Source organism: Chelonia mydas, chromosome 7 (assembly GCF_015237465.2).
Source record: "Chelonia mydas isolate rCheMyd1 chromosome 7, rCheMyd1.pri.v2, whole genome shotgun sequence".
Taxonomy (NCBI): domain Eukaryota; kingdom Metazoa; phylum Chordata; order Testudines; family Cheloniidae; genus Chelonia; species Chelonia mydas.
The window spans coordinates 120798278-120820416 of record NC_057853.1 but is presented as its reverse complement, the minus strand read 5'-3'; the positions used below and the strand labels follow the sequence as shown (position 1 = coordinate 120820416).

The window sequence follows — 22139 nt, the reverse complement described above, 5'->3', positions numbered from 1 at the left end:
AATGTATCTAGTGGTGTCCCTGCACTGGGTTACAATCAGAGCAGGTCAGTCACATGTTCATGCTGAAAACATTCATAAGGAGTTCTCATGTTTTCCAAACACGTTTTACTTTGTAGCCTTAAATTGGGTAACATAGTAAGAAAAGTCTGGTCAATGCTGCCATCTTGGCACAGACCCTGACTGCCATCTGTGGTGGCAATCCCTGTCTTGGCACAGCCCCTGTAGTGAACTTCAGAAATGGCACTGCTTCTCGGGTCCCCTGAACTGACATGTATTGTCTGCTTCTACAGCCACCTAGGGTTTAAAATGCTCGGTAATGTACTCATAATATTTTACATTTCTATCCTGAAGGATCCCAAAGCACTTTAAAACTACAGGCCCAAGATTGCAGCTCTTATTCAGGTGAGTAGCCCTCTCTAGTTCAATGTGACTACATGTCTAATGCAGTCACTTCTGGGGTGGAGTGGTTCAAACTACCAGTGCACATCATATTGCATAGCCATATGCGCACACAGAGATTATGGCCAAGGATACCAGGGTTAAATTCTTATTCTCACAAAATTGCCATTGCATCTTTGGTGCCCAGGCAGAGAAGACAGAAGCTCAATTTCTAAGACCTCATGAGGAAGACTCAATAGTTTATAACAGAACACTCAGTTTTTCTCCATCTGAGCAATGGAAAGATGGGCTGAGCTGATGGTAATGCATTCTGAACTTCTAGTTCTAGAGGTTTCAAACTTGATGCTAAAACCAGTAAGCCATCCCCAAAGAGATGACTGAACTTATTATATCAAGATTAACCTCCCCCCCAAATATACAGTTAGTTCCCCCTCACAGAAGAGTTTAGGAAGATTCATAATTGTAAGGCATTCAGAGATCCTTGGCTGAGAGACGATTTTTGAGTGCTAAGTATTATATTAGTATATTGCTTCAATGTTTCTCAAAGACTATTCAAAAAGGCACTTCTAACTCTTATTTGATATATAACTTTGCTGACCTAAAATGGCGGGGGGAGGGGGGGGAGAGGGGGAAGAGGAAACTGCCTGACAGTGTTTGCATCACTGGAGACTAAAGAAGCCTGTTAACATGTAGTTTAACACTCAAAAGAAACTCTGAACAGCTGAAATGCCTTATAAATAGCTCAGACCCAGAGGAAGTGCAAACGTCTGCATTGTGAATTGTAGATCTTAATTACAGACAATGGCTGGTACAGCAAGTAGCAGGGCAAAAAAAGTGAAACAGTTGCACTGTTCATAGCTGGCAATAATTCTTCAGGAAAATATTTACTATCAATCAGTTATGAGAAAAGGGACTCTGCGCTCATAAAACAGCACGTCGCTTCTCATACTAGGACCATTTTGCTTCAGCATAATCTGAATTTAAACAGCTTGTTTCCTGCGGATATAATTTTGGAAATAAATAAAACAAGTCTATCAAAAACTGGAGAATGGGTATGTGGCGGGAGGGAGAATATCACACATTTCTGTCAGTCGTTTGCAAAGAGATTATTAGACTGGGGGGAAGCTGAAGGAAAAAACTTGCCTTGACCTCACAAAAGGTAGGAAACTCCAAATTAAGGTAAAAATCCCAGGCAGACACATGGTCATGAAAGGAAGATCACTATCACATCAGAGCTTTTATAAGCACCTCTGAATTTCTTTGCTATTCAAAGATCTAAAATACTGAGATTTTTATGTTGCTCTTTATGTGTTCAAAGCACTGTTTGAACATTAATCAATCTTCAGCAACATACTTGTAAAGTAGGCAGCACATGTCATCCCCATGGTTGCCAGAAGAACTCCTCGTTATTTTTGCTGATACAGACTAACACGGCTACCACTCTGATACACATTACAGATGGGGAGTCTAGCACAGAGAGGGAAAGTGACCTGGTCAGGATCACACAAGTCAATGGCAGAGGTGGAATTAACTCAGTTCCCAACTCCTAACCCTATCCTCATTCTTTCACGTGACGATTTTATCATCTTTCATCCCAAAACACTTTGTATCCAAACTATAAACAGGAAATACTAATCACCACGTAAATACAGCCACAGTCAGGGCTGAGCACCCAACACTACACAGGGGTTTAGGACAGAAATTTAAGAAGCTGAAGAATACAATTTCTGATTCAAACTGCTAAGAGAATATTAGGGAAAAAATGTAATTATTCAAGTTGAATTCATCCAGGAACAACCTTCTCTACTCTGATTCTTATGTATTTTAAGATTTAACAATATTGCAAAACTGCATTGTTTAAGGAAAAAAAGAAGACCTCCCTGAACGGTGAAGCAGAATTCTGTGGTGGTTGTTGTGATGTCTCAAGTATAATGAATGCTTGGACAGACTCAAAGAACAGGAGTTATCCATCTGTGACTTAAAGGGATCAGAAACAATACAAAAGGGCAATTTCAAATATACAAGATCAAGCCCCTGAATGCCATTATCTGGGGCATTCAGCATGGAACCCTAAATGTTCCATTTTAAAGAGTACCTGCAGCTCAACTTGGAATGCAAGAAAAACGTCTGTGCCTCAAGCCATGTCTACGCTACAAAATGATGCTGACCTAACTTATGTCGGCACGCAGCCGCTGCCGTGATTAAATCGCGGGCGTGTGCACACTTGGCTCCTTGGGTTGGCACTGCGTGCTCTCACCAGGAGCGCTTATATTGATTGTATTGTTAGTGTGGGGCATTGTGGAACGGCTCCTGAAAGCCAGTAACAGTTGACGTAAGCAACTCAGTGTCCACACTGACACTGTGTTAACCTAACTACATTGACCATGACTCTGTACCACTTGAGGAGGTGGTGTTACTATCGGTGTAGAGAGGCACTTACATCAGCGGGAGCCAAATTTAAGTGAGGACACTTCCACGGCTAGGTCGACACAAGGCAGCTCACGTTGACCTAACCTTGTAGTGTAGGTCAGGCCTAAGGGCATATCGACACTTAAAAAATTACAGTGGCACAGTTGCACTGCTGTAGTGCTTCAGTGTAGACACTACTTATGCAGATGGAAGGCGTTCTCCCATTGGCGTAGATAATCCATTCCCAAGAGATGGTAGCTATGCTGATGGGAGAATTCGTCCGTTGACCTAGTGCTGTCTACACAGAGGGCTTGGCTATGCTTGTGAGTTACAGCGCAAGAAAGGAGCCCCGGGCGCACTAGCTCACTACCCGTACACAGTGGCAAGGCACACAGAGCGCTCTGACTCCGTGGCCATAGCGCTGCTGGTACTCCACCTCGGTGAGTGGAATAACGTTTGCTGCGGCACCAGCGTGAACGAGGTGTTGCTTTACTGCGCTCTGATCAGCCTCCGGAAACCTCCCATAATCCCCTTAAGTCAAGTGGCCGCTCTTGTCATTGTTTGGAATCGGCTGTAGGAATGTGGAAATGCCCGTTGAAAGCTCCAAAAAGAACAGGAGTACTTGTGGCACCTTAGAGACACAAAGTCTAATGTGCCACAAGTACTCCTGTTCTTTTTGCGGATACAGACTAACACGGCTGCTGCGTTGAAAGCTCCATTTCTGACAGCCAGCTGCTTAGCTCCTCCGAGACAAAGCAACCATTATTGTGGAATGCTGTGTGTGAGAGAGAGAGGAGGGGGGTCTGCTGCTGTCTGAACTTACAAGACAGCATGCTGACATGCTCTCAGCCCTCCAAAAAGCCCACTCTCTCTCCCCCCACATACACACAACACACTCCCTGTAACACTCCACCCCCCCCCACTCCCAGGCCATTTGAAAAGCACGTTGCAGCCACCTGCATGCTGGGATAGCTGCCCACAATGCATCCCTCCCAATGCCACTGCGAGTGCCGCAGATGTGGCCACGCCAGTGCGCTTGAAGCTGTCAGTGTGGACAGACTGCAGCGCTTTCCCTACTGCGCGCTACGAAGGCTGGTTTAACTCAAAGCGCTCTACATCTGCAAGTGTAGCAATGCCCAGAGACTTCGCCGTGGTTACTCCAACTTCTCGAGGTGTGGATTTTTCACACCCCTGACTGACATAGTTAAATGTCCTAATTTTCTAGAGCAGACCAGGCCTAAGAGTTGACCATTAGGAGATTGCAGTGGAGAATGCTTATTTGCTTAAGGTTTCTAAATAGGTGGTGGTACACAGAGCCTGAAAAAGATGGCGGTTTGCGAGTCTATCCCCATTCCTCGCTTCTTTTGTTTATTCACCTCTTGGGTCATTTCAGAACACAGGAGGTGAAACTAACTAGTTAAAACTAAGCCTTCCCAAAAGAAAATTGTCATATAAAAACATCCAGTGGCCTTGTATTATTCCAGAGCCAGAACAGATAACTAGGTCTCCGTATGCAGAAAACAGGCTGGCTGAGCTGGCAAATACCACTTTGTGCACAGGTAGGTGTCTTCATCCAAGGATCTCAAAAGCATCTTATTAATAAACCTCATATCACTCCTATGAGGCAGTTAGTCCCATTTTAGAGAGGGGTAAACTGAGACATTGTGGTGAAGTGATTTGCCCCAGGTTTCAGAGAAACAATGGCAGAGCTGGACACAGAATGCAGGAATCCTCACACCTAGTCCCTTGATCAACCACTATACTCACTCAGGTTCTAAAAGAAATAATGACCGTCAGCCTGTAAGGACAATGCCCAGAACAGATAACATGCTTTGGGATAAAACCACTGACTACAACCTAATAGGCTGTATATGAAATCAAGAACCCACAATCACTGTAGCACAGCAGAACTCTGGACATCAGGAAGGTGGAAAGAAAGCACATTCCTTCTACTGCACTGTCTAAACTGGAGTTTTCCCCATCATAAGCAGGCCAAACCCAGACTGCAAATACAAGCTTGTTTTGTGCCAGAATGGGGCTGGAAAAGGGACCTTGAGAAGAACGAGTGATACCATGTGGGTAGCAAAGAATGTTCTAGAAAGCTAGGAAGGAAGAAGTACCATGGAATATGAAATAGAGTGAACACTTGGTACAGCACATATGTACGAGGCTGAACTAGCTGCCAATCATTTAAAGCCCAGGAATTGCCAAATGAATACAGAAAAATGGGTTGATGGTGGAATTGGGACCTTGTGGTATCAACTTACAAGTAAACCCTTTATTAAAAGAACCCTTCAAATTAGAAGGGAAGCGGTTGAGGGTTGAGAGCTGGGTTTAGTGCAATCCAGTTTATGAGAAGGCAGAAAGACAAGACCTTCTTGTTGAGTAAGGGAAATGCGCCATCTACAGTAAAGGTGCAGCCAGGGAGATTGTGGACCCTTCCGAGTTAGCCAGCAGTTGGTAAAAGCCTGAAGAGCCAAACTAAACCAGATCACCTCTGGGGCAGAGGGAGAATAAAATGGACAAAGGTAGTGAATAAGAGGTGAAGGTCAGCAGCAGAAAGCAAGTGAGAAAGGATGCTGAACAGCGATGAGAAACCTTATTTGCACATCGAAATGCATTACAGAAAACACGGTGGCATACCAGATGCCAGGGAATTTTTAACATGCATCACTCTAGTAGAGGGTGAAGCACACATCAACATCGCTATCTGGCTCAGAGATGCTGGCTTACAAAATATGGAACGAACAATAGGAACAGATGCTCATTTGGTCAACTTTCAATAAACCTCATTATAAATCAACACCTTGTCTTTGGAGCTGCAGCTCATGCTAGGTCTTTACCTTATTTAACCATATATCAGCAACTCCTGGGGAGGTTGTCCACGTGTAGCTGCACACCAGTAGCAGCAGCGTGAGAGGTTTGGGGGTGGGAAATTGTTTCCCAATCATGTTATGGCCTGTGTGGGGACTAAACTCTAAGCAAGTGTTACATATATTTTTAACACAAATATCCTTTGCAAAAAATGTATCTAAATCAACACCATCTTTGTGTAATGTACCCAACGGAAGAGGATTAGATGGCGAAGATCAATGGGAGTTACTCCTGAGAACCAAAGTAACAAACAGTGGACTGTAGGTAACAGCTACAAACTGAAAATGCCTTACAGTAAACTGTGATTTACTCCACTAGTAGTGCTTCAATTTCAAATGCGTCTAAAAAAAGACCACGTCTGTTCTTTATTTAATTCATTGCATCCAAATATGGCCAAGTTCCTACATGGTGGAGTTTCAAAACAAATTCATAGCAAAAAAGCAGGACAGAGGACAGGAGCAGAATCTCAGCAGCAGTAAAATCACCAGGGCTTGTTTGTTTGAAGAGTAGAATGAACTCCCATATGCAAGATAAGATTCAGAGCATTTCATTGTCAAAAACAATCCTTGCTCCTTATCAGCCTATGGATTATTTGAGTACAGACAGTGAGAAAAGCACTATACCAGCAGTTCTCAAACTGTGGGTGGGGACCGCTAAGTGGGTCGCGACCCCGTTTTAATGGGATTGCCTGAGCTGGTGTTAGACTGGCTGGGGCCCAGGGCCAAAGTCGAAGCCAGAGCCCCACCACCCTGGGTGGTGGGGCTCAGGCTTTGGCTTCAGCCCTGGATGGCGGGACTCAGGTTATATGCCGCCCACATGCGGCTGAAGCCCCTAGGCTTCAGCTTTAGCCCCCTGACCTGGGCTTCGATTTTGCCCCGCTCCCCATCCACGGCGGCAGGGCTTGGGCGGGCTCGGGCTTCGGTTCCACCTCCTGGGGTCGTGTAGTCATTTTTGATGTCAGAAGGGGGTCACAGTGCAATGAAGTTTGAGACCTTCTGCACTATACAGAACACTGAGTACCCCAGGTCTTAAAATAGATCCAGACAGCCCACTGGGTGAGCCTGGAGGTGGTATCCCCATGCTGCAGTGCCTCACATCAAAAAAAAAGAAGAAAAAAAAAAATGATCTAAAGCTTTTTAAAAAAATTCCTGTGTTTTTCTCTGAATTAGGAAGAGAGCACTGACTAGGTCAATTACAGCGGAAAGGCTGCACAGAAGATACCAGCTAGAGACAGATTTTTCTGGAGAGTGGCAAACAAAAGCTTCTCTGGGATGTGGAAGTCACTCTACCTGCAATCTTACATGAAACTGCATATCAGCCACTGTACCGATCAGATAAACATCAAGTGCAAACCCAGCAAACAATGTCAAGTTCAGCAGCAGTGGTTGAATAGTGCAGAAGCAAGATAAAAAATGAATGACAAAGCTTATGAGAGACTGAATTATGACGCTGACGTGGAGCCTAGGACTTGATTCTTACCCAGTGCTGACATTACAGTGCAGTACTAGAAAGGGTAATCACACGGTTAAAGGTGCAGTCCTCGGAATCAGATGTTAATCCCTTCTGTCTTTCACCACTGGATGGCTAAACGGAAGTTGAAAATCCTATGGGACTTTAAGCACAGAGTGCTGACATGCAGGAACCCCACTCAACCTTGCCAACATTCCCCTTTCAATAAAACACATTGTAACACCCCAGGCTATGAGACATATCAATCATGGAGGATGAAATCCACTCCTGTGCTGAGAGCTAGCACATGGCCTATGAACTCCTTAAGTCCCACTTAAGTCCTTCACCCTGAGTGCACTTAACAGTTGCACCCTTGCCATGCAGTTACTACACTATTGGTATAGCGCTAACTGGATTATAGTGGACCAACACGTCTACTATAGTTAAGGTTTAGATCAGCTTTCCGTTTAAAGCTTGACTCAAAGTGCTCTGAAATCTGCACAGTTACTCATATTGTCTTGAAATTTGGTGTACCTGGGTCATTTGACCCAGGGGTTCCTGAGACATGGTCCCCCCCCCAATACCTCAATGGTTTTCCTGGATTTTACCAAAATATTTTTGTTCACGGACAGGGATCAAACCAGGACTGAGATCATCACACCAGGGTCTCAATTGCTCGAAAGTTACCCTCAAAGAGAGCATGCCACCCGCTAGCCAGAGTTCAGCTCTCCTTGTAAGCACATAGCTAATGCTCACGAGTGAATGGCTTACACTGAGCATGCAGACAGAGGAGCCTATAGAGCCTATAGGCTGCATCTAGAAGCGTCTCGCCGCAGCTGGATAGCTCAAGGAGCTCAGGCAGTGGCACGTCAAGTCTCACTTAGGACAGAAATCGGGAAAAGGTCTGAAGGCATAATGCTAAATTCTGTCGGCCTTATTTTTTTTCTTTTTTAAATTTGGGGGAACGTAATTAAACTATTTTTGGAAGAAATAGGCATGTGAATGCTAGCTAGAAGGGAAGGGGGTTTGGGGGGTGGAAGAGTGGGGGTTAAATGAGAAAGGGGTGGGGAGGGGAGAGGGGTTGGGAGACTGGGAAGGGGGACATGGATGTGAATGGCCTGGGCACTGGGGGAGAATAGGAGCAGGGTGCCCATCAGCCCCACATTCTCCCCTCCTGTGTGCGCCAGGATCTGGAGGGGGCCTTCCTCTCTTGTGGAGTTCGAGTGCCTCTCTCCACTTTCGGGTGTGTGCTGGCATTTGGTGGGGGCCACCTGTCCCTCTAGGATGGTCTGATCCTCCCTCCTTGCCTCTACATATGAGCTACAAGACAGGAGCATTGCCTCTTTCCCTGCTCTCCCATGTGTGTGTGCTGGGATCAGGGAGTAGGCCCTGCCCCTATATGGTAGTATGCCCCCTTCCCCCCCCTTCTTCATATGAGCTGGGATCTATGGGGCCCTGTCCCCCTGGGGGTGTCTGAGCCCCCTGCCTGCCCCGCATCAGGGGATTTGGGGAGCCCTGTCATGCTAAAGGGGATCAAAGCCCTTCTCCTTGTGAGCCAGGATCTGGGGGGCTGCCGCTTCCCTCTGAAGGGGCCTGAGCCCTGCATGTGAGTCAGCATCTGGGGAAGCCAAGAACAGGCAAGCTGGAAGCATGCACCACACACTGCTGAGACTGCAGTGAGGAGCTAAGAACGGGCATGCTTGATGCACATCACAGATTTCTCAAGCACTGGGGAGGGAGGATGGGGAACACCCACGGACATGAACAGAGCAGTACACACCTCAGAGTGATTTGTTTCAGGCTTTATTTTTCTGCATGGGGTTGAGACCATCACACCTCGCAGAGCCTCCTATCCTTTCAGTATTACCCGGTGTGGGTGATCTGGATACAGCAGATGACTAATTTCATACAATATTATTGAGTGCCAGCTCTACTACTAAGTTTGAGAAGACTTTTCTGTTTAAAGGGTGACTCTTCCAAGTGCTCTAAAATCCACATGCCTGGATTGTCTTGAAATTTTTTGTGTCTCATGGGAACGAGGGTAGGGTGAGTGACCCAAATTTGGACCCAGCTGACCAAGAGGTTGCCGAGATACTTCTAGAAAAAAAAACCACAGCATTTCATAATGTTTGCAGATTCTAGCAACTTTGACCTCTGAAACCCACCCTGAGCAGAAAGCTGAGAATGAACTGTTAATGTTTGGGAAAAACAAGCCTCTGTCAAGGTTTGTTTTTGTAAGAAATGTAACCTGAGTAGAATAACTAATTCAGAAAGTGCTCAACCTATTCTCAAAAGAAAATATGTTATACATGTGAATGTTCACTGGGTGGGGCAGGGTGATTAGGGGTGGAAGAGTAGGTGAGAATAGGGGTAGGGTCTGCAGTGAGGGTTGGGGGTATTATGGGGAGGGAGGTAAATGCAATAAAGTGGTAGGGGAAGGAAAAGTGGTTGGGGCCTCAGGTAAGGGGGAAGGGGTGGGGATTGGGGAAACAGGTGGGGAGAAAACAGGAGGGACTGGACAATGGGAAGGGTGGCAGGGGAAGTTGGGGGCTTAGAGGTGGGAGCCTGTCAGTCCTGAATCTTCCCTTCTGTGTGTGCTGGGATTTGGGGGACCCTGCTCCTCTTGAAGTGTCTGAGCCCCTCTCCATGTGAGCTGGGGGATGGGGGGGAAGGTAATATAAATGTAAACAACTGAAAACCAGGAAATGAATCATTAAGGTACATATCACCTCTTTGTGGAGTGTGTCAGTGGGGTGGCTGGCCAGAGTGTGAGTGGACCAGTTTGGAAGGGGGTGAAGTGGGTGGAGCTAAGGCATGGCCCACGAAACCTGGCTGAAGCAGGGGCAGGAAGCCCAGCTGGGGTTGCGTAGTGTGGGTGAGGGGCCCGGCCTGATGTGCAACATGGACTCGGTGACATAATCAAGGAAATGCACAGCCCTCAAGTAAGCTGCTGCCTGTGATGTGTGTACGCAGCAGCACCAGGCAGGAGACAGCAAGGAACAACTGCTCAGCATGGCTTCTACAGTGCTAACTAATGGCTTAATGGGACAGGAAAGCGAGCAGGAGCTGCAAATGTTGGTGGGGTTGCTACATGTTGCAGGACATGGTGGGGCAGGGCGGAAAAGGAGAGAGAGACACTTGTCTTCTCTCGCCTGCCTAAAGTTACTGTAGCAACCCTGTAATAAAACAGTCAAGATTCTGTGACACAGACCGTGTGGGAGATTTCTTTCTCTGGCCCTGTTAACCGCCACACAGTGCAAATATTTCAAAACATGACCATTATCTCCATTCCAGTTGAACAAAATGTACAGGAGTGTGGAAGAGCACTCAGGAATCCCATAGCAACTATAGGGCCTAAGGGAGAAACCACCAGGATTATTATTGGCTCTGCCACTGGCCTCCTGAGTGGCCCTGGGCAAGTCACTTCACCTTTCTGTGCCTAAGTTTCTCACCTCTAAAATGGGGAAAAGTGCTATGTAAATGCTAGCTTTTTTTGTTATTACCTAGCTACAGTATGTGTCAAATGGAACTCTAAATGAGAACTATAACTGCCTAAATGACCACTAACTCTAACATACATTTCTCTTTCTCTTAAAAAAACTAGCAAATTAATTGAGAAAAACCTTTGTTAACCCAGAGCTACGGCTGCCTGATGGTATTTTGTGCCCTTCCAGAGTGTCAAGTTCAGCAAAACTTAAACCTCTGAAAACAAAGAAATATTGAGTTAAGGTACACGTCAATGCAGCCTTAACTCTGCCCCCTGAGTGATGACACAGTACACCCATAGCACACACACTCCCATTCTGCCTTTGCAGATAGTGCATCTCATGCAGGAAACAGGGCACATGAGAACTGTAGCACAGTCAAACACCTTCTCTTTGCCAAGCAAAACTTGTTTTTAGGTGAGCTGCGTAGAACAAGAGCTACCTACACTTGTTTACACTCAAACACTGAGTCTCCTCCCCAGAAACAAACCGGCATGTGTTAAACTTTATAACTTCTTCACTCCTTTTACAATCCTTTAGCCCTTACACACAGGATTCCAACACACACTACGTTTTCACTTTCCCATCACTAAACACACGGCTCTCATATCCCACCTCACTGCTGACAATACCTATGGTTAGAAGACCTCTATGTCCTGCTACTGACAACCTACACAACACAGCAATGCAATGATGGATACTGGATCCTTCAAGGTACACAAGTGCCTCCTTCCTTTCATCACACATGGGGTCTCAGACCAGATCCCCTCATATCACAATCGCAGCTCTGCCAATCTGCTTCAACTAATGCCTCCTCCATTCAGAACAACTACACCTAACACAGAAAATGCAGCTAGACTGCACGCAGATCATTCCCAGTGGCCTCTGTCAGCTCCAGGAGGGCAGAGTTAAGATTGCATTGGTGTGTACCTTATCTCTGTATTATTACCCAATTTCCATAGTTTTGAGTTTTACTGAACTTGACATTCTGGAAAGCTGCAAGATACCACCAGACTACCTTAACTCTGCATTAATGAAGTTTTTTGGTTTTTTTGGTCAGGGAATTTATAACAGGGAATTTATAAAGTGCTTTGCTACACCTGGAGCATAAGCGGTCCTGAGAAAGCCAAGTTCACTTTGTTTTGTAACCACAAAACAACAGCATCAGTAATCTGTCAGTGACAGAAACCACTACTAAGGGAAGGCAATTATCCCTACGTAGTAGGGAAACGTGCTCAAAGAAGCCCCTGTTAAGCTAATGCAAAACCAATGCAAAATATATATAAATACTCCATCTCCAGGGTACATATATCCTGGAGATGCAGTATTAAGAACATGTGCTTTTCCATGTCTGAGGCCAGAATTCAGCTCCATCTCTACAACATAAAATGAGTCTTGCAGTCTCTGGCACTCTCGCTTCGTTGCTTGTCAGTAGCCCACTAAACATATTTTTGTAAGGAGTGATTTCATTTTTGTCCCTACCATTTTGAAGGGGCAATTTCAATTCAGAGGGGCTCAAATGAAGTTAATAGTTGTAACTCTACCACACCCCCTCCTCAAAACCATATGATCAGGTCAAAAGGAGCTGTTGCATGGTAGGTGGGCCCTGAATGGAAGCCTTAGACTATCTTGGTAGTAGTTGTACACTGGCTCATTTGTAGGATGCTTGTGATCGGCATCATGACCCCAGGCTGAAAAATGCTAAATACCAAGGGCATTTTGCTGAGGGCTACAAATCGTGTACTTTGGTATCTTGTCAGGAGCGTTTCACCCATTTTGTATAACAGGGGTAGGCAACCTATGGCACACGAGCTGATTTTCAGTGGCACTCACACTGCCCAGGTCCTGGCCACCGGTCCAGGGGCTCTGCATTTTAATTTAATTTTAAATGAAGCTTCTTAAACATTTTAAAAACCTTACTTTACATACAACAATAGTTTAGTTATATACTATAGACTTACAGAAAGAGACCTTCTAAAAACGTTAAAATGTATTACTGGCACGCGAAATCTTAAATTAGAGTGAATAAATGAAGACTCGGCACAGCACTTCTGAAAGGTTGCTGACCCCTGTTGTGTAACAACGGGCATGACTGCAGGTGGCAGAATGCAATACTGTACCTCTTGATCAAAGAGGGTCATTGGGCAGCGAGGGGCAAGCAGGGATCTGTAGCTTGCACAAGGCTGCACCACTCTAACAGAGGGTGACTGCAAGCTGCCCTTTGGTTCACTGCAAGCTGCCCTTTGGGTCACTTGTGTGCAACATGAAGCCAACATTTGTGCAATGGAACAGTTCACAGATGGAGCGACAGGAGCACCTTCAAAGGCCAGCAGAAATGTGGGTCCTGAACAGACAGGGCAGATTTAACAGCCATTCAAAATTAAATCCAAGAAAAGGGAATCTCAAGAAGATCCAAGGAATAAGTCAGAAGAGGGAGCAAGATTTCTACTGGTCGCTTGATAGTGACAGAAGAGCAACAAAATGCCAGCTGGTTTCAGTAACAGGTGGCTGCATGCTCTGATCTGTCTTGCATGCCCACCGAACTTCTTTCCAGCGGAAACATGGAGCTTATGCAAGGCTGAACAGATCCTTTATGCAGCCCTTTTTATACATACAGTGTCATGGCTAGGATGTTTTCTGCTCGCTGACAATCCCGCATGTATACATCTTATTTTATGCTAGTTACACTTAGTTTTAGGAAAAGCAAACCGAGAGCTGGGTGGTTACTGACATTTCCCCCATCCCAGTTATTATATTGCCCTACAAAAGTATCTTATCTGATGTAGCGATGTGAAAATGAACATATTCACTTTTTCTTCCAATTCTCTCTTTTCCCCTTCCCTCCCAATATCGTGTTAGGTTTGTTCTTTTAATTACAAGGGTTTTCCTTCAATGTTCTTTCTGTATTTCCTCTTTACCAACCAACAAAAGGCCCCATGTTGCGAAGAGCCTCCATCCACATATGTTCATGTAACTCTGGGTATTGACCAGCAGAGGGTACTGGAGACAACGGCACAATGGGAACAGTTACTGCTTCTACAGGACATCCAGCCCGTTGATCTGGGTGGCTGGGGACCCATACTCCCATTTATCACAGTCTGAGGAATGCGGCACACTGCCAGGTCAGCCTATGGTACAATTGTGAAAGACAGAAGGCCTGAGCAAACTACTTGTTTTCTGTTTAAAGTATGTTAAAAATTAGTTTTTGAAAAAAACAGGTACTGCTCACAAAATTGACACAAAGATAACAGAACCACAACATTACTTACTTTGGCCACACAATTTTCAGTCTTCATAGCAGTGCTCGCTAGACATACTGTTTCTTGGTTTAAGCACAGTCTGGCACAGCTGTTGTAGGTCTGTGGAAAGATTAAAAAAATTCTGAATGGAGGCACACAATTTGCTGTAAGGCATCAGATTTTTGGTGCAAGATACTCTTAACAACTCTGTGAAGCCATTCTACTACATTTCGGAATCACTTGTCTTTCCTGAACAAAAGAGGAAAACAGGGTGAAATGAAGTTTCGAAACCCACTCAAACTAGTCTATAAAATAAATCTATGCAGTATGTGTGGGGGGTGGGGGGGTGGGGGGGGTGTGTGACACAAAACATCCCTCCCCCCCATCCTGCCTGGATACATTTTTATTTTTAAGTATAAGCTTAAAGTAAAGGAATACAGAATGGCCTGGTTCACCCCGGTCTCCTCACAAGTCATAACACCAATATCTGTTGAGAGTGGCTGGGGTTAGCGTATGGATAGAATTCAGCAATTTCTGATACTTGATCCAAAAGAAGGAGAAATTGAAAAACAAAACAAAACACACAAATCCTTCCAAATGGCTCTCTGCTATGTGGACTAATGCACTAGGTCTTTCAGCAGTGAGTGGGATGTCTAGATTCAAACTGGGACAAAGTCACAAGCAAACAGGCATTTGATGGCCTCAAACTATTCCTTGCAGACATTTGCCCACATCATAAAACCACCACTTTGGCATGTTTAGCACTTCCTACTCAGGAGAGAGATCAGAATGAATAAAAACATTATAAATCATGATTTAGATGCACTGACCTAACTGTAATCAGGAAATTTGGACAGCACTTTCTTGCTCTATGTATTGCTCCAGCCACTGTTATCTGAACCTCATTTTACAAGCATCAACATTCACTAAATTCAGTCCAGAACTTGAGAGAGGGGAGAAGGAAAAAAAGAGAGATGCTTTGTTTCCTCATCATTCATAACTGAGCATTTTTTTTACCCACCTGGTTTTTCACTATTTTCTGTTGCATCTTGCATTTGCAGTGTTTTATACTTACATCTCCTCCACTCTGACTTCCCCCCAAATTTACAAATCCATTATTATGTATAGGAATACAAGATAGAATGTATTACTAGGCACTGCATAGATTAAGTGCTAGGTACATATTAAAAGACAGTCCCTGGCCCAATCTAAATAGACAACAAAAAAAGCATTATTCCCCATTTACAGATCGGAACGAAGAAAGAGAGAGATTAAGTAATTTGCCGAGGATGCAAAGGAAGTCTGTAGCAGAACTAGGATTTGAGCCCAGCTCTTGAGTCCTGGTCCAATCATCTCTCTTCCAGGCAAAGTATACAAGCCTGCTGAACGAGCCTACTTTTCAGAAGTCAGCCTTAGAATAATATTCTACCCAATAACCACATTAATAACTATAGGGATGGGAAAGAACTGATCGTTTGAATACAAAATCAGCAACATTCCATTTTGAGTCCATGAAGCAGAATCTAAAAACTAGAACTGGCTCAGTAAGAAGGGTATCATAACCACACAGAACCACTAGTGAGCAAGGCAGTGTATAAATGAAGAACACTTATTCCAAAGCTTTGCACAACTCCCGTTATTTTTATTCACACACAAGGGACAGGGACACTCAAAAGTTTCTAGTCCCAATGACTCCCTGTGGCCTTGGACAACAAGTCATCCAATTTCTCTGAATCTCAGCTTCCTCATCTATAAAATAGGGATAGTACTACGTACCTCAAAGGGCCGTTTTCACGGCACTTTGACAGCATAAAGCACTATGTAAGTGCTAAATTATAAAACAGCCATATAATTCCTCACCTTTCCACAAAAGATGAGAAAGAAAATGAAACTTCAAGGGGTATATAACTTCTTTGTTAAGGATGTGGAAATGCATTCATCTTGTGCAATGAATAAATATACTGCAAACTGGAGAAGGTATATACATGCCCAGCAGCACGTTCAACAAGGTCTCAGGTTAAAACTTTAAGAGTGATCTATGTATTCTTTTAAATCAATACAAAGAGTTTAAGACACTAAATCACTAGCAATGCATGCACTTATGTTGACAGTTTATGACACCGTATGACATTCATTCTTCCTTCACTTATTTACTCATGCCCAAGTTCAGAGCGCTATGTTTCAACTGAAACACATGATAACCTAAGAATGGGTTACCTAGGGAGGCGGTGGAATCTCCATCGTTAGAGATTTTTAAGGCCCGGCTTGCCAAAGCCCTGGCTGGGATGACTTAGTTGGGGTTGGTCCTGCTTTGAGCAGAGGGTTGGACTAGATGACCTCCTGAGGTCTCTTCCAACCCTAATCTTCTATGATTCTATGACATCTGAATTTGAGGGACTCTAGTATTACAGCTCCCTTCACTGTTTGAGGTGCCTTGGCGATCAGCTACTGTTCCAGGAGAAACAAAACCCTGAACCCAGGTCTTGAAAGATAAAAACCTTTTCAGGTCACCTTTAAAATTGGACCCTAGTAAGAATCTTTTCTAGTTTGAACCCACCCTGTTCCAGTCTCCCCTCACTTTGAGTCATGAGAAGAGGGTTCTTTGCATAGGGAACACTTGGAAACGGTAGCCTGGTTCTATGCCAGAGGCATAGAGCTTTGCGTTGGAGTGCTTTAATATGTTTTTATATTGCATATAAAGCATGCAAACATAAACCAGTTTGCTGAAAGCTACCCTCTTTGCGAAAGCCGGCTGTAATTCTGAACAAGTTTTCAATTTTCACACTGCTGCTAGGGTAAAACATTTTAAAGAGTTTAATTTTTACAGTGGCTTCACTGACATGGGATTATCTAACAAAGTAATGGCTAATCAATAGAGGGTTTAGTTGTCAGGTGAAACATATAACACACTAAAAGGGATTGATTGCCAGACTCCTCCTTATTTACTAGGAGGTATATATTTAAAATGACACAAACTTGTTACCAAGCTGCATTCCCTTAACCTTGCAAAAGCCGTTCAAGAAGAACGTTAAGCAGCCCTATAGCAAAACAGCTCTAATAAAAAAAAAAAGTCCACAAATATATGGCAGCATCAAATCATGTCAGGAGCAGGAATGTGGTGCAGAAAACGGGAACCACAAAGCCGCATTCATTCTTAGCCAAGGGCTTAAAATGCCACACAGATGCTAGACCATAGTTCACTAAACATATCTAATCTCACTCCATGAGTATCTTAGATTAGATTTTTCTAATGCTTATATGACTGGGTCTGATAGACTTCTGCCTTTTTAAAAAGAGAGCATGACCCCAGTGTAAAGGAGTGCAGATGTCAATGGAGCTTTGGATGAGCAAGGAATGCCAGACTGAAGTACTGAACGCAAAGTGGAATTGTGTTCATAAGGATCTCAACCAGTAGAAAAGTCATTTCTTTGGCCATTTATCCAGAGAATCCCCAGTCTCTGAATGAAACTTCACTTTTTAATAGACACTACAACCCAGAAGTTCAATAAGATTTTTTTCACTAGTTAATAATTACATGATTTATCAGAGAAAGCTAACACTAATAAAAACACAACAAAAAGACAAAACCCATAGCCTTCCTCCAAATCATTTTCAGAGCGCAGATTATTAAACTGCTTCTTTTCAAACAAGGGCTTTTGTAGCTAAGCACAAATTGCCAAACAGTTAAAAAAAAGGTTATTAGACTCTGAAGGATTCAGCAGAAGTGGGAAGTTATGTAAACAAATCACTCCAGAAGATTTGGAAAGATCAGTTTCATCTCACTTACAGGGTCTTCGGAGACCTGCATTAATTATCCTTAAGGTCTTTCACATGGACTATCTAAAATAAACGCAAATTTATTTATTTATTTCAAATGAGGTGCTGCTCCTGAAAGTATTAAATAATGTCTACAAATTTAAATGCATTTTTATAAATAGGTAATTAAAGAAACAGAAGACTAAAATTAAGTCAAGCTGCAAAACATTACCCAGAATCCATTGTGGAGGTGTTTTTTTTTTTAAAGAACATTTAAGACTACATTTTTGCTATCAAAAGCCCACTGTGCTGGGGGAGGGGGTCTCTGTGGGAAGTGATAAGACAAAACATAGGATAGCCAAACAAAAAACTAGAACATTTGCAAGACTGTCCCTAAAGCATAGTTTGTCATATTGCAATTACACCTTGCCTACTGCAAAGCCAGAGTCCTTAATATTGCCACTAGAGGGAAGAAGTATCTCAACACATGGTAGACAGGGAATGGGTTTTCTTGAGCAATTACCATAACAAAGCTCCTGTGGTTGCATGTACCTCCTAATTACTCACTACAATTAAAATGACTAACCCATAACAAACAGCAAATAAATAAATAAACCCCACCCTGCCTGTTCTCAGAATCTTCATTAAATCTTACACTGTTTTCCTCATCTATCAAAGTAGGAGAAAAGGGTATGTCACAATGTCCAAGCACCACAGGGCTATTCAACGGAGTAAAAGCATTTAAACAAAAAACAAAAACAAAAGAGCAAGGAAAACGGGATGTCTTGTGGAAAAAAAAAAAAAGAAAGAAAGAAATGTCGTGCTATTTAGCCATCTGGTAGCTGTTTGAAAACAAACTGTCCTCAAAAGAGCACAGATACAGCACATCTTCTCTCAGTTCACTGGGTTATGAATCAGACTTTTTTTTTTTTTTTTTTAATATAGACAAACTAATGTTGGACTTCTGCGCTGCTGCTTTCATTCCCTCTTGTCCAACTGTGCAAAGATAACCACATGCCCACCCCAACCACATCAGGTTATTCTAACTCGGATAGCTCGTTTGCTGCCTCTCGGGGTAAGGCTTTTCCGTGCCATTGTTCAAAATCCCTCTGGATTTATATAGTGATTATTCTGACAACTCCTTGCTGATCTTAAAAGGTTTAAATCCTTCATTTTATCAGGCTCATCATTAAGAGAAGATGGCAGCCAAGTGATTTTTCTTTCCATTGACAATTTGTGACATTTCTCCAGCAGCGCGCAAGGTGTTGAAAACCTGGCAGCTGTTACCTCCTGGGACGAAGCTCCTTTTTTATCCTCCCATGACAGTTTAACTCAATGGGTCAGCACCTTTAAAGACTGCAAAGTATCACTGAAGTGGATGGAGGCTTGAATTACGGTTCCCTCCCTAATCAATGTAAACCCTCGCTGCAGGTGAAACTCTTCATCTATAGAGGTGCATGGGGGAGGAAAATGTAATGCCCTGAGCCAGATGGTTTTCATCTTGTTTTTTAAAGAAGAAAGGAACAAGCTAACAAGGGGACAGCTACTTTGTTAGCTCCTTGGCCTCTCTCATGGCTTTGGATCCCCAGGGTTCCAGCCACACAAGAGAGAGAATACAGAAAAACGTAAACACTTAAAGAAATATAACTAGGGGGCTGGCAACATGCTGCTTTCAAAGAGCTGAGAGAGCCCTGTTCAGTGCTTTATTTATCACTGCCCACGTTCTTCGGATGGTAAGTGGACACGAACACAAAGGGCAGGGGGAGTAGACAACACTTGCAATTTACTCAATTACAGAGGAATGCAGAAATGCAGCAAGGCTGACAGCTCCTATTAGCACTAATGTTGGAAGAATCAAGTGGCTTTGATGCCATAAGGCAACCTTTTCATTTTAACTTGGACTTCAGCACAAACATGGTCTTCACTAACACTTTATAATGCTTAATCCGAATTAAAGGCAAGAAGTCATTTTAGTTTTGCAACAGTTACAGGATGAAAAAAAAGCAGTTTTTATAGACTATGAAGTATTTCTATTACTCTGACAAAGCTTTTCACCCCACGACCTTTTCCTAGCGAACATTCGCAATAGTGAGAGAGAAGTTCAATATGATACTATAAAATGAACATCACTCCTCCCCCTGCCCCATCCACTCTCTAGAAAAACGAAAATTTGAACTACAGCATAACTGATCTAGATTAAGAGAGGAAGCTGCATCGTGAGTAGCACCTGTATGCTTCCCTTTATAACAGTCAGTAAGTAGATGAGACATGGGACTAAGAATTGCACATCAGAGACTCATTTGGCGAGAAGTCCCAAAAAGGAAAGCTACAGACTAAAAAGAAAGGTGTCCGATTGTTGCTGTCCCCTGTCTTCCCATTCCCTTGCTCTTCTTTTGTTTGTCTTCCCTTGTTGTGCTTTGTCTACACTTCGACTTCAAGCTCTTCAGGTCAGGGACCATTCCTGTTTTACCTTCTGAATAGTGCCTACAATATGCTTCAGGGGGTGCTTCACCCATTTACAAAAAAAAATCATCTCAAATCCATGAGACCGAACTGCAGTAATATTCCATGCTGCGAAGCCAAAGGGGGCAGTTTTTGAAACTGCGGAGGGACTTGGGGAGTGGGCTGGCAGGCAAGGGTTTTTTTTTTCCCTTGACTTCCATCTGGAAGATGATGGAGTCTGGTTTGCAGCACGACATACATGACAGCAATCCCGCTGCCATCAGCACTTCCCCACAAGGCACCTTTGACACAGCTTTCCCTGCACGCAGCCCGCCCACAGAAGGAATCAAGGCAGCAAAAGACACTTCATTATTACTCCATTCAAGAGAGGGAGGGGAGGTTTTTTAAACAACCTGCATTGTGCCTGTCTTTTTTAAAGAACAGTGGGGTAATCAAGTTCAGGGCAGCCCCGGACAGCTGCCCTGTGACCTACTCATGTTGACCCCCACTATTCATCACTTTCCTTAGGACTATGAGGGCAAGCTCCCGGGGAGTGACCACCACAATAGACAGATACAAGCCAACAATAATACGGTTCCTGCAAAAAAACCAGATGGCACTGCAATAAATTTACAAATCTGCATTCATGGCTCTGTTTAAAACACCCAGAAGCTAAAAGGCTTGAGGGGCCCCCAGAGAGCTTCACAGTTTCTAAAGGCCAGTTCTCTCCCCAAGACTATTGAGCTCATGTTCTTCATAAATGAAGAATGGAGATGTAGCCCTTAAAATAACAAATGCCTGACCTAATCAATCTAGCATTTGGGTCTAACACTAAATGATAGGCCCCGAAAACTAATTATGTTTTTTGGCAAGGAGGTTGAATTAAAATTGAAACACACAGGTTAAAAAGGCACTGAAGCATTTGTGAGTCTTTTTGAAAAGGCTGCACGCGCGCACACATACAAACGCACACGGCTTGAAACAGGAACCTGATTCAATAACTCATGCATTTATTTTTAAAATGAATCAGATTAGTCCCATGTGTGACCTGCCGGTCCATCTGTATGCGCTGGACTTATTGGGCACTCTTCTCACGCTTGCTTCAGTTTGAAGTATGAGAGAGATAAATTTAGTTTAATTTTCAACAGCTCAAGCTATCCATTTTCCAAATGGACCATCTGGATCAGCCTATTAAAATTAATTTATAACTTTGCAGTGTGCAAATTCGTTTGTTAGCGTAAATAAAGTTGCCAAAAACTTTTGCCACTTGTCATTGTTTTTCTGAGGGCTGTTTTTCTACCATGACTTTCACTTTACATCTCAAAATTTTATTTGATCATATCAAACAGCTGTCAAGAATAGAACCTTCACATCCTTGCTTCAGAGCTCTGCACAGCTCTCATTTTTTTGGTCATGTTCTTGCCAACAATAATAGCTTCGATCCCCAACTTTGTTTTCTCCTCTGTTCCAATCCCCACACCTTCTTCCATGGTGCTCACCATGGGTGGAAAGCCCTCCCAGCCCCAGTATGTTAGGCGTCCAAACTACACTCATTCAACTCCCTAACTTCTCACAAAGTCCATTTCAGTCAACCGGAAAATGTCATTTCTTCTAGTAGGAAAGTCCACAGGACTGAATCAAATGGTCTTCAGCCTACGTACAGCTCTGGAAGCAGAACAAGATCTTTAACATTTTTCTGTCTGGCCTGGAAGAAAACATAAAATCATCCTTGATAAAGTTTGTACATGACACAGAATTTCAGGAAGTGCTAAATAATGAAGAGGATAGGTCCCGGATTCCAAGAGATCTGAATCGCTCGGTAAACTGGGCACAAACAATATTTGTTTTAATATGGCTAAATGTAAATATATACGTCTAGGAACAAGGAATATAGGCCATGCTTATAGGGCAGGGGACTATTCTGGGAAGCAAGGACTCTGAAAAAGATTTGGGTGTCATGGTGGATAGTTAGAGAACATGAGCTCCCAATGCCATGCTGTGGCCAAAAGGGCTAATGAGATCCTGGGCTGCATAAACAAGGGAATCTCGAGTAGGAGCAGAGAGGTTATTTTTGCCTCTACATTTG

The 22139-nt window shown here is 43.6% G+C and overlaps 1 protein-coding gene across 24 annotated transcripts in view; it reads right to left on the bottom strand.

Moving 5' to 3' along the window:
* BTRC (beta-transducin repeat containing E3 ubiquitin protein ligase) overlaps positions 1–22139 on the bottom strand; it is a 171612-nt gene that overhangs the window by 70072 nt on the left and 79401 nt on the right. For all 24 annotated transcript variants that reach the window (XM_043552402.1, XM_043552400.1, XM_043552404.1 and 21 more), the window contains one exon: positions 13886–13975. In XM_043552402.1, coding sequence (XP_043408337.1) covers positions 13886–13975 — 90 coding nt within the window. The remainder of the gene's footprint in view (positions 1–13885; positions 13976–22139) is intronic.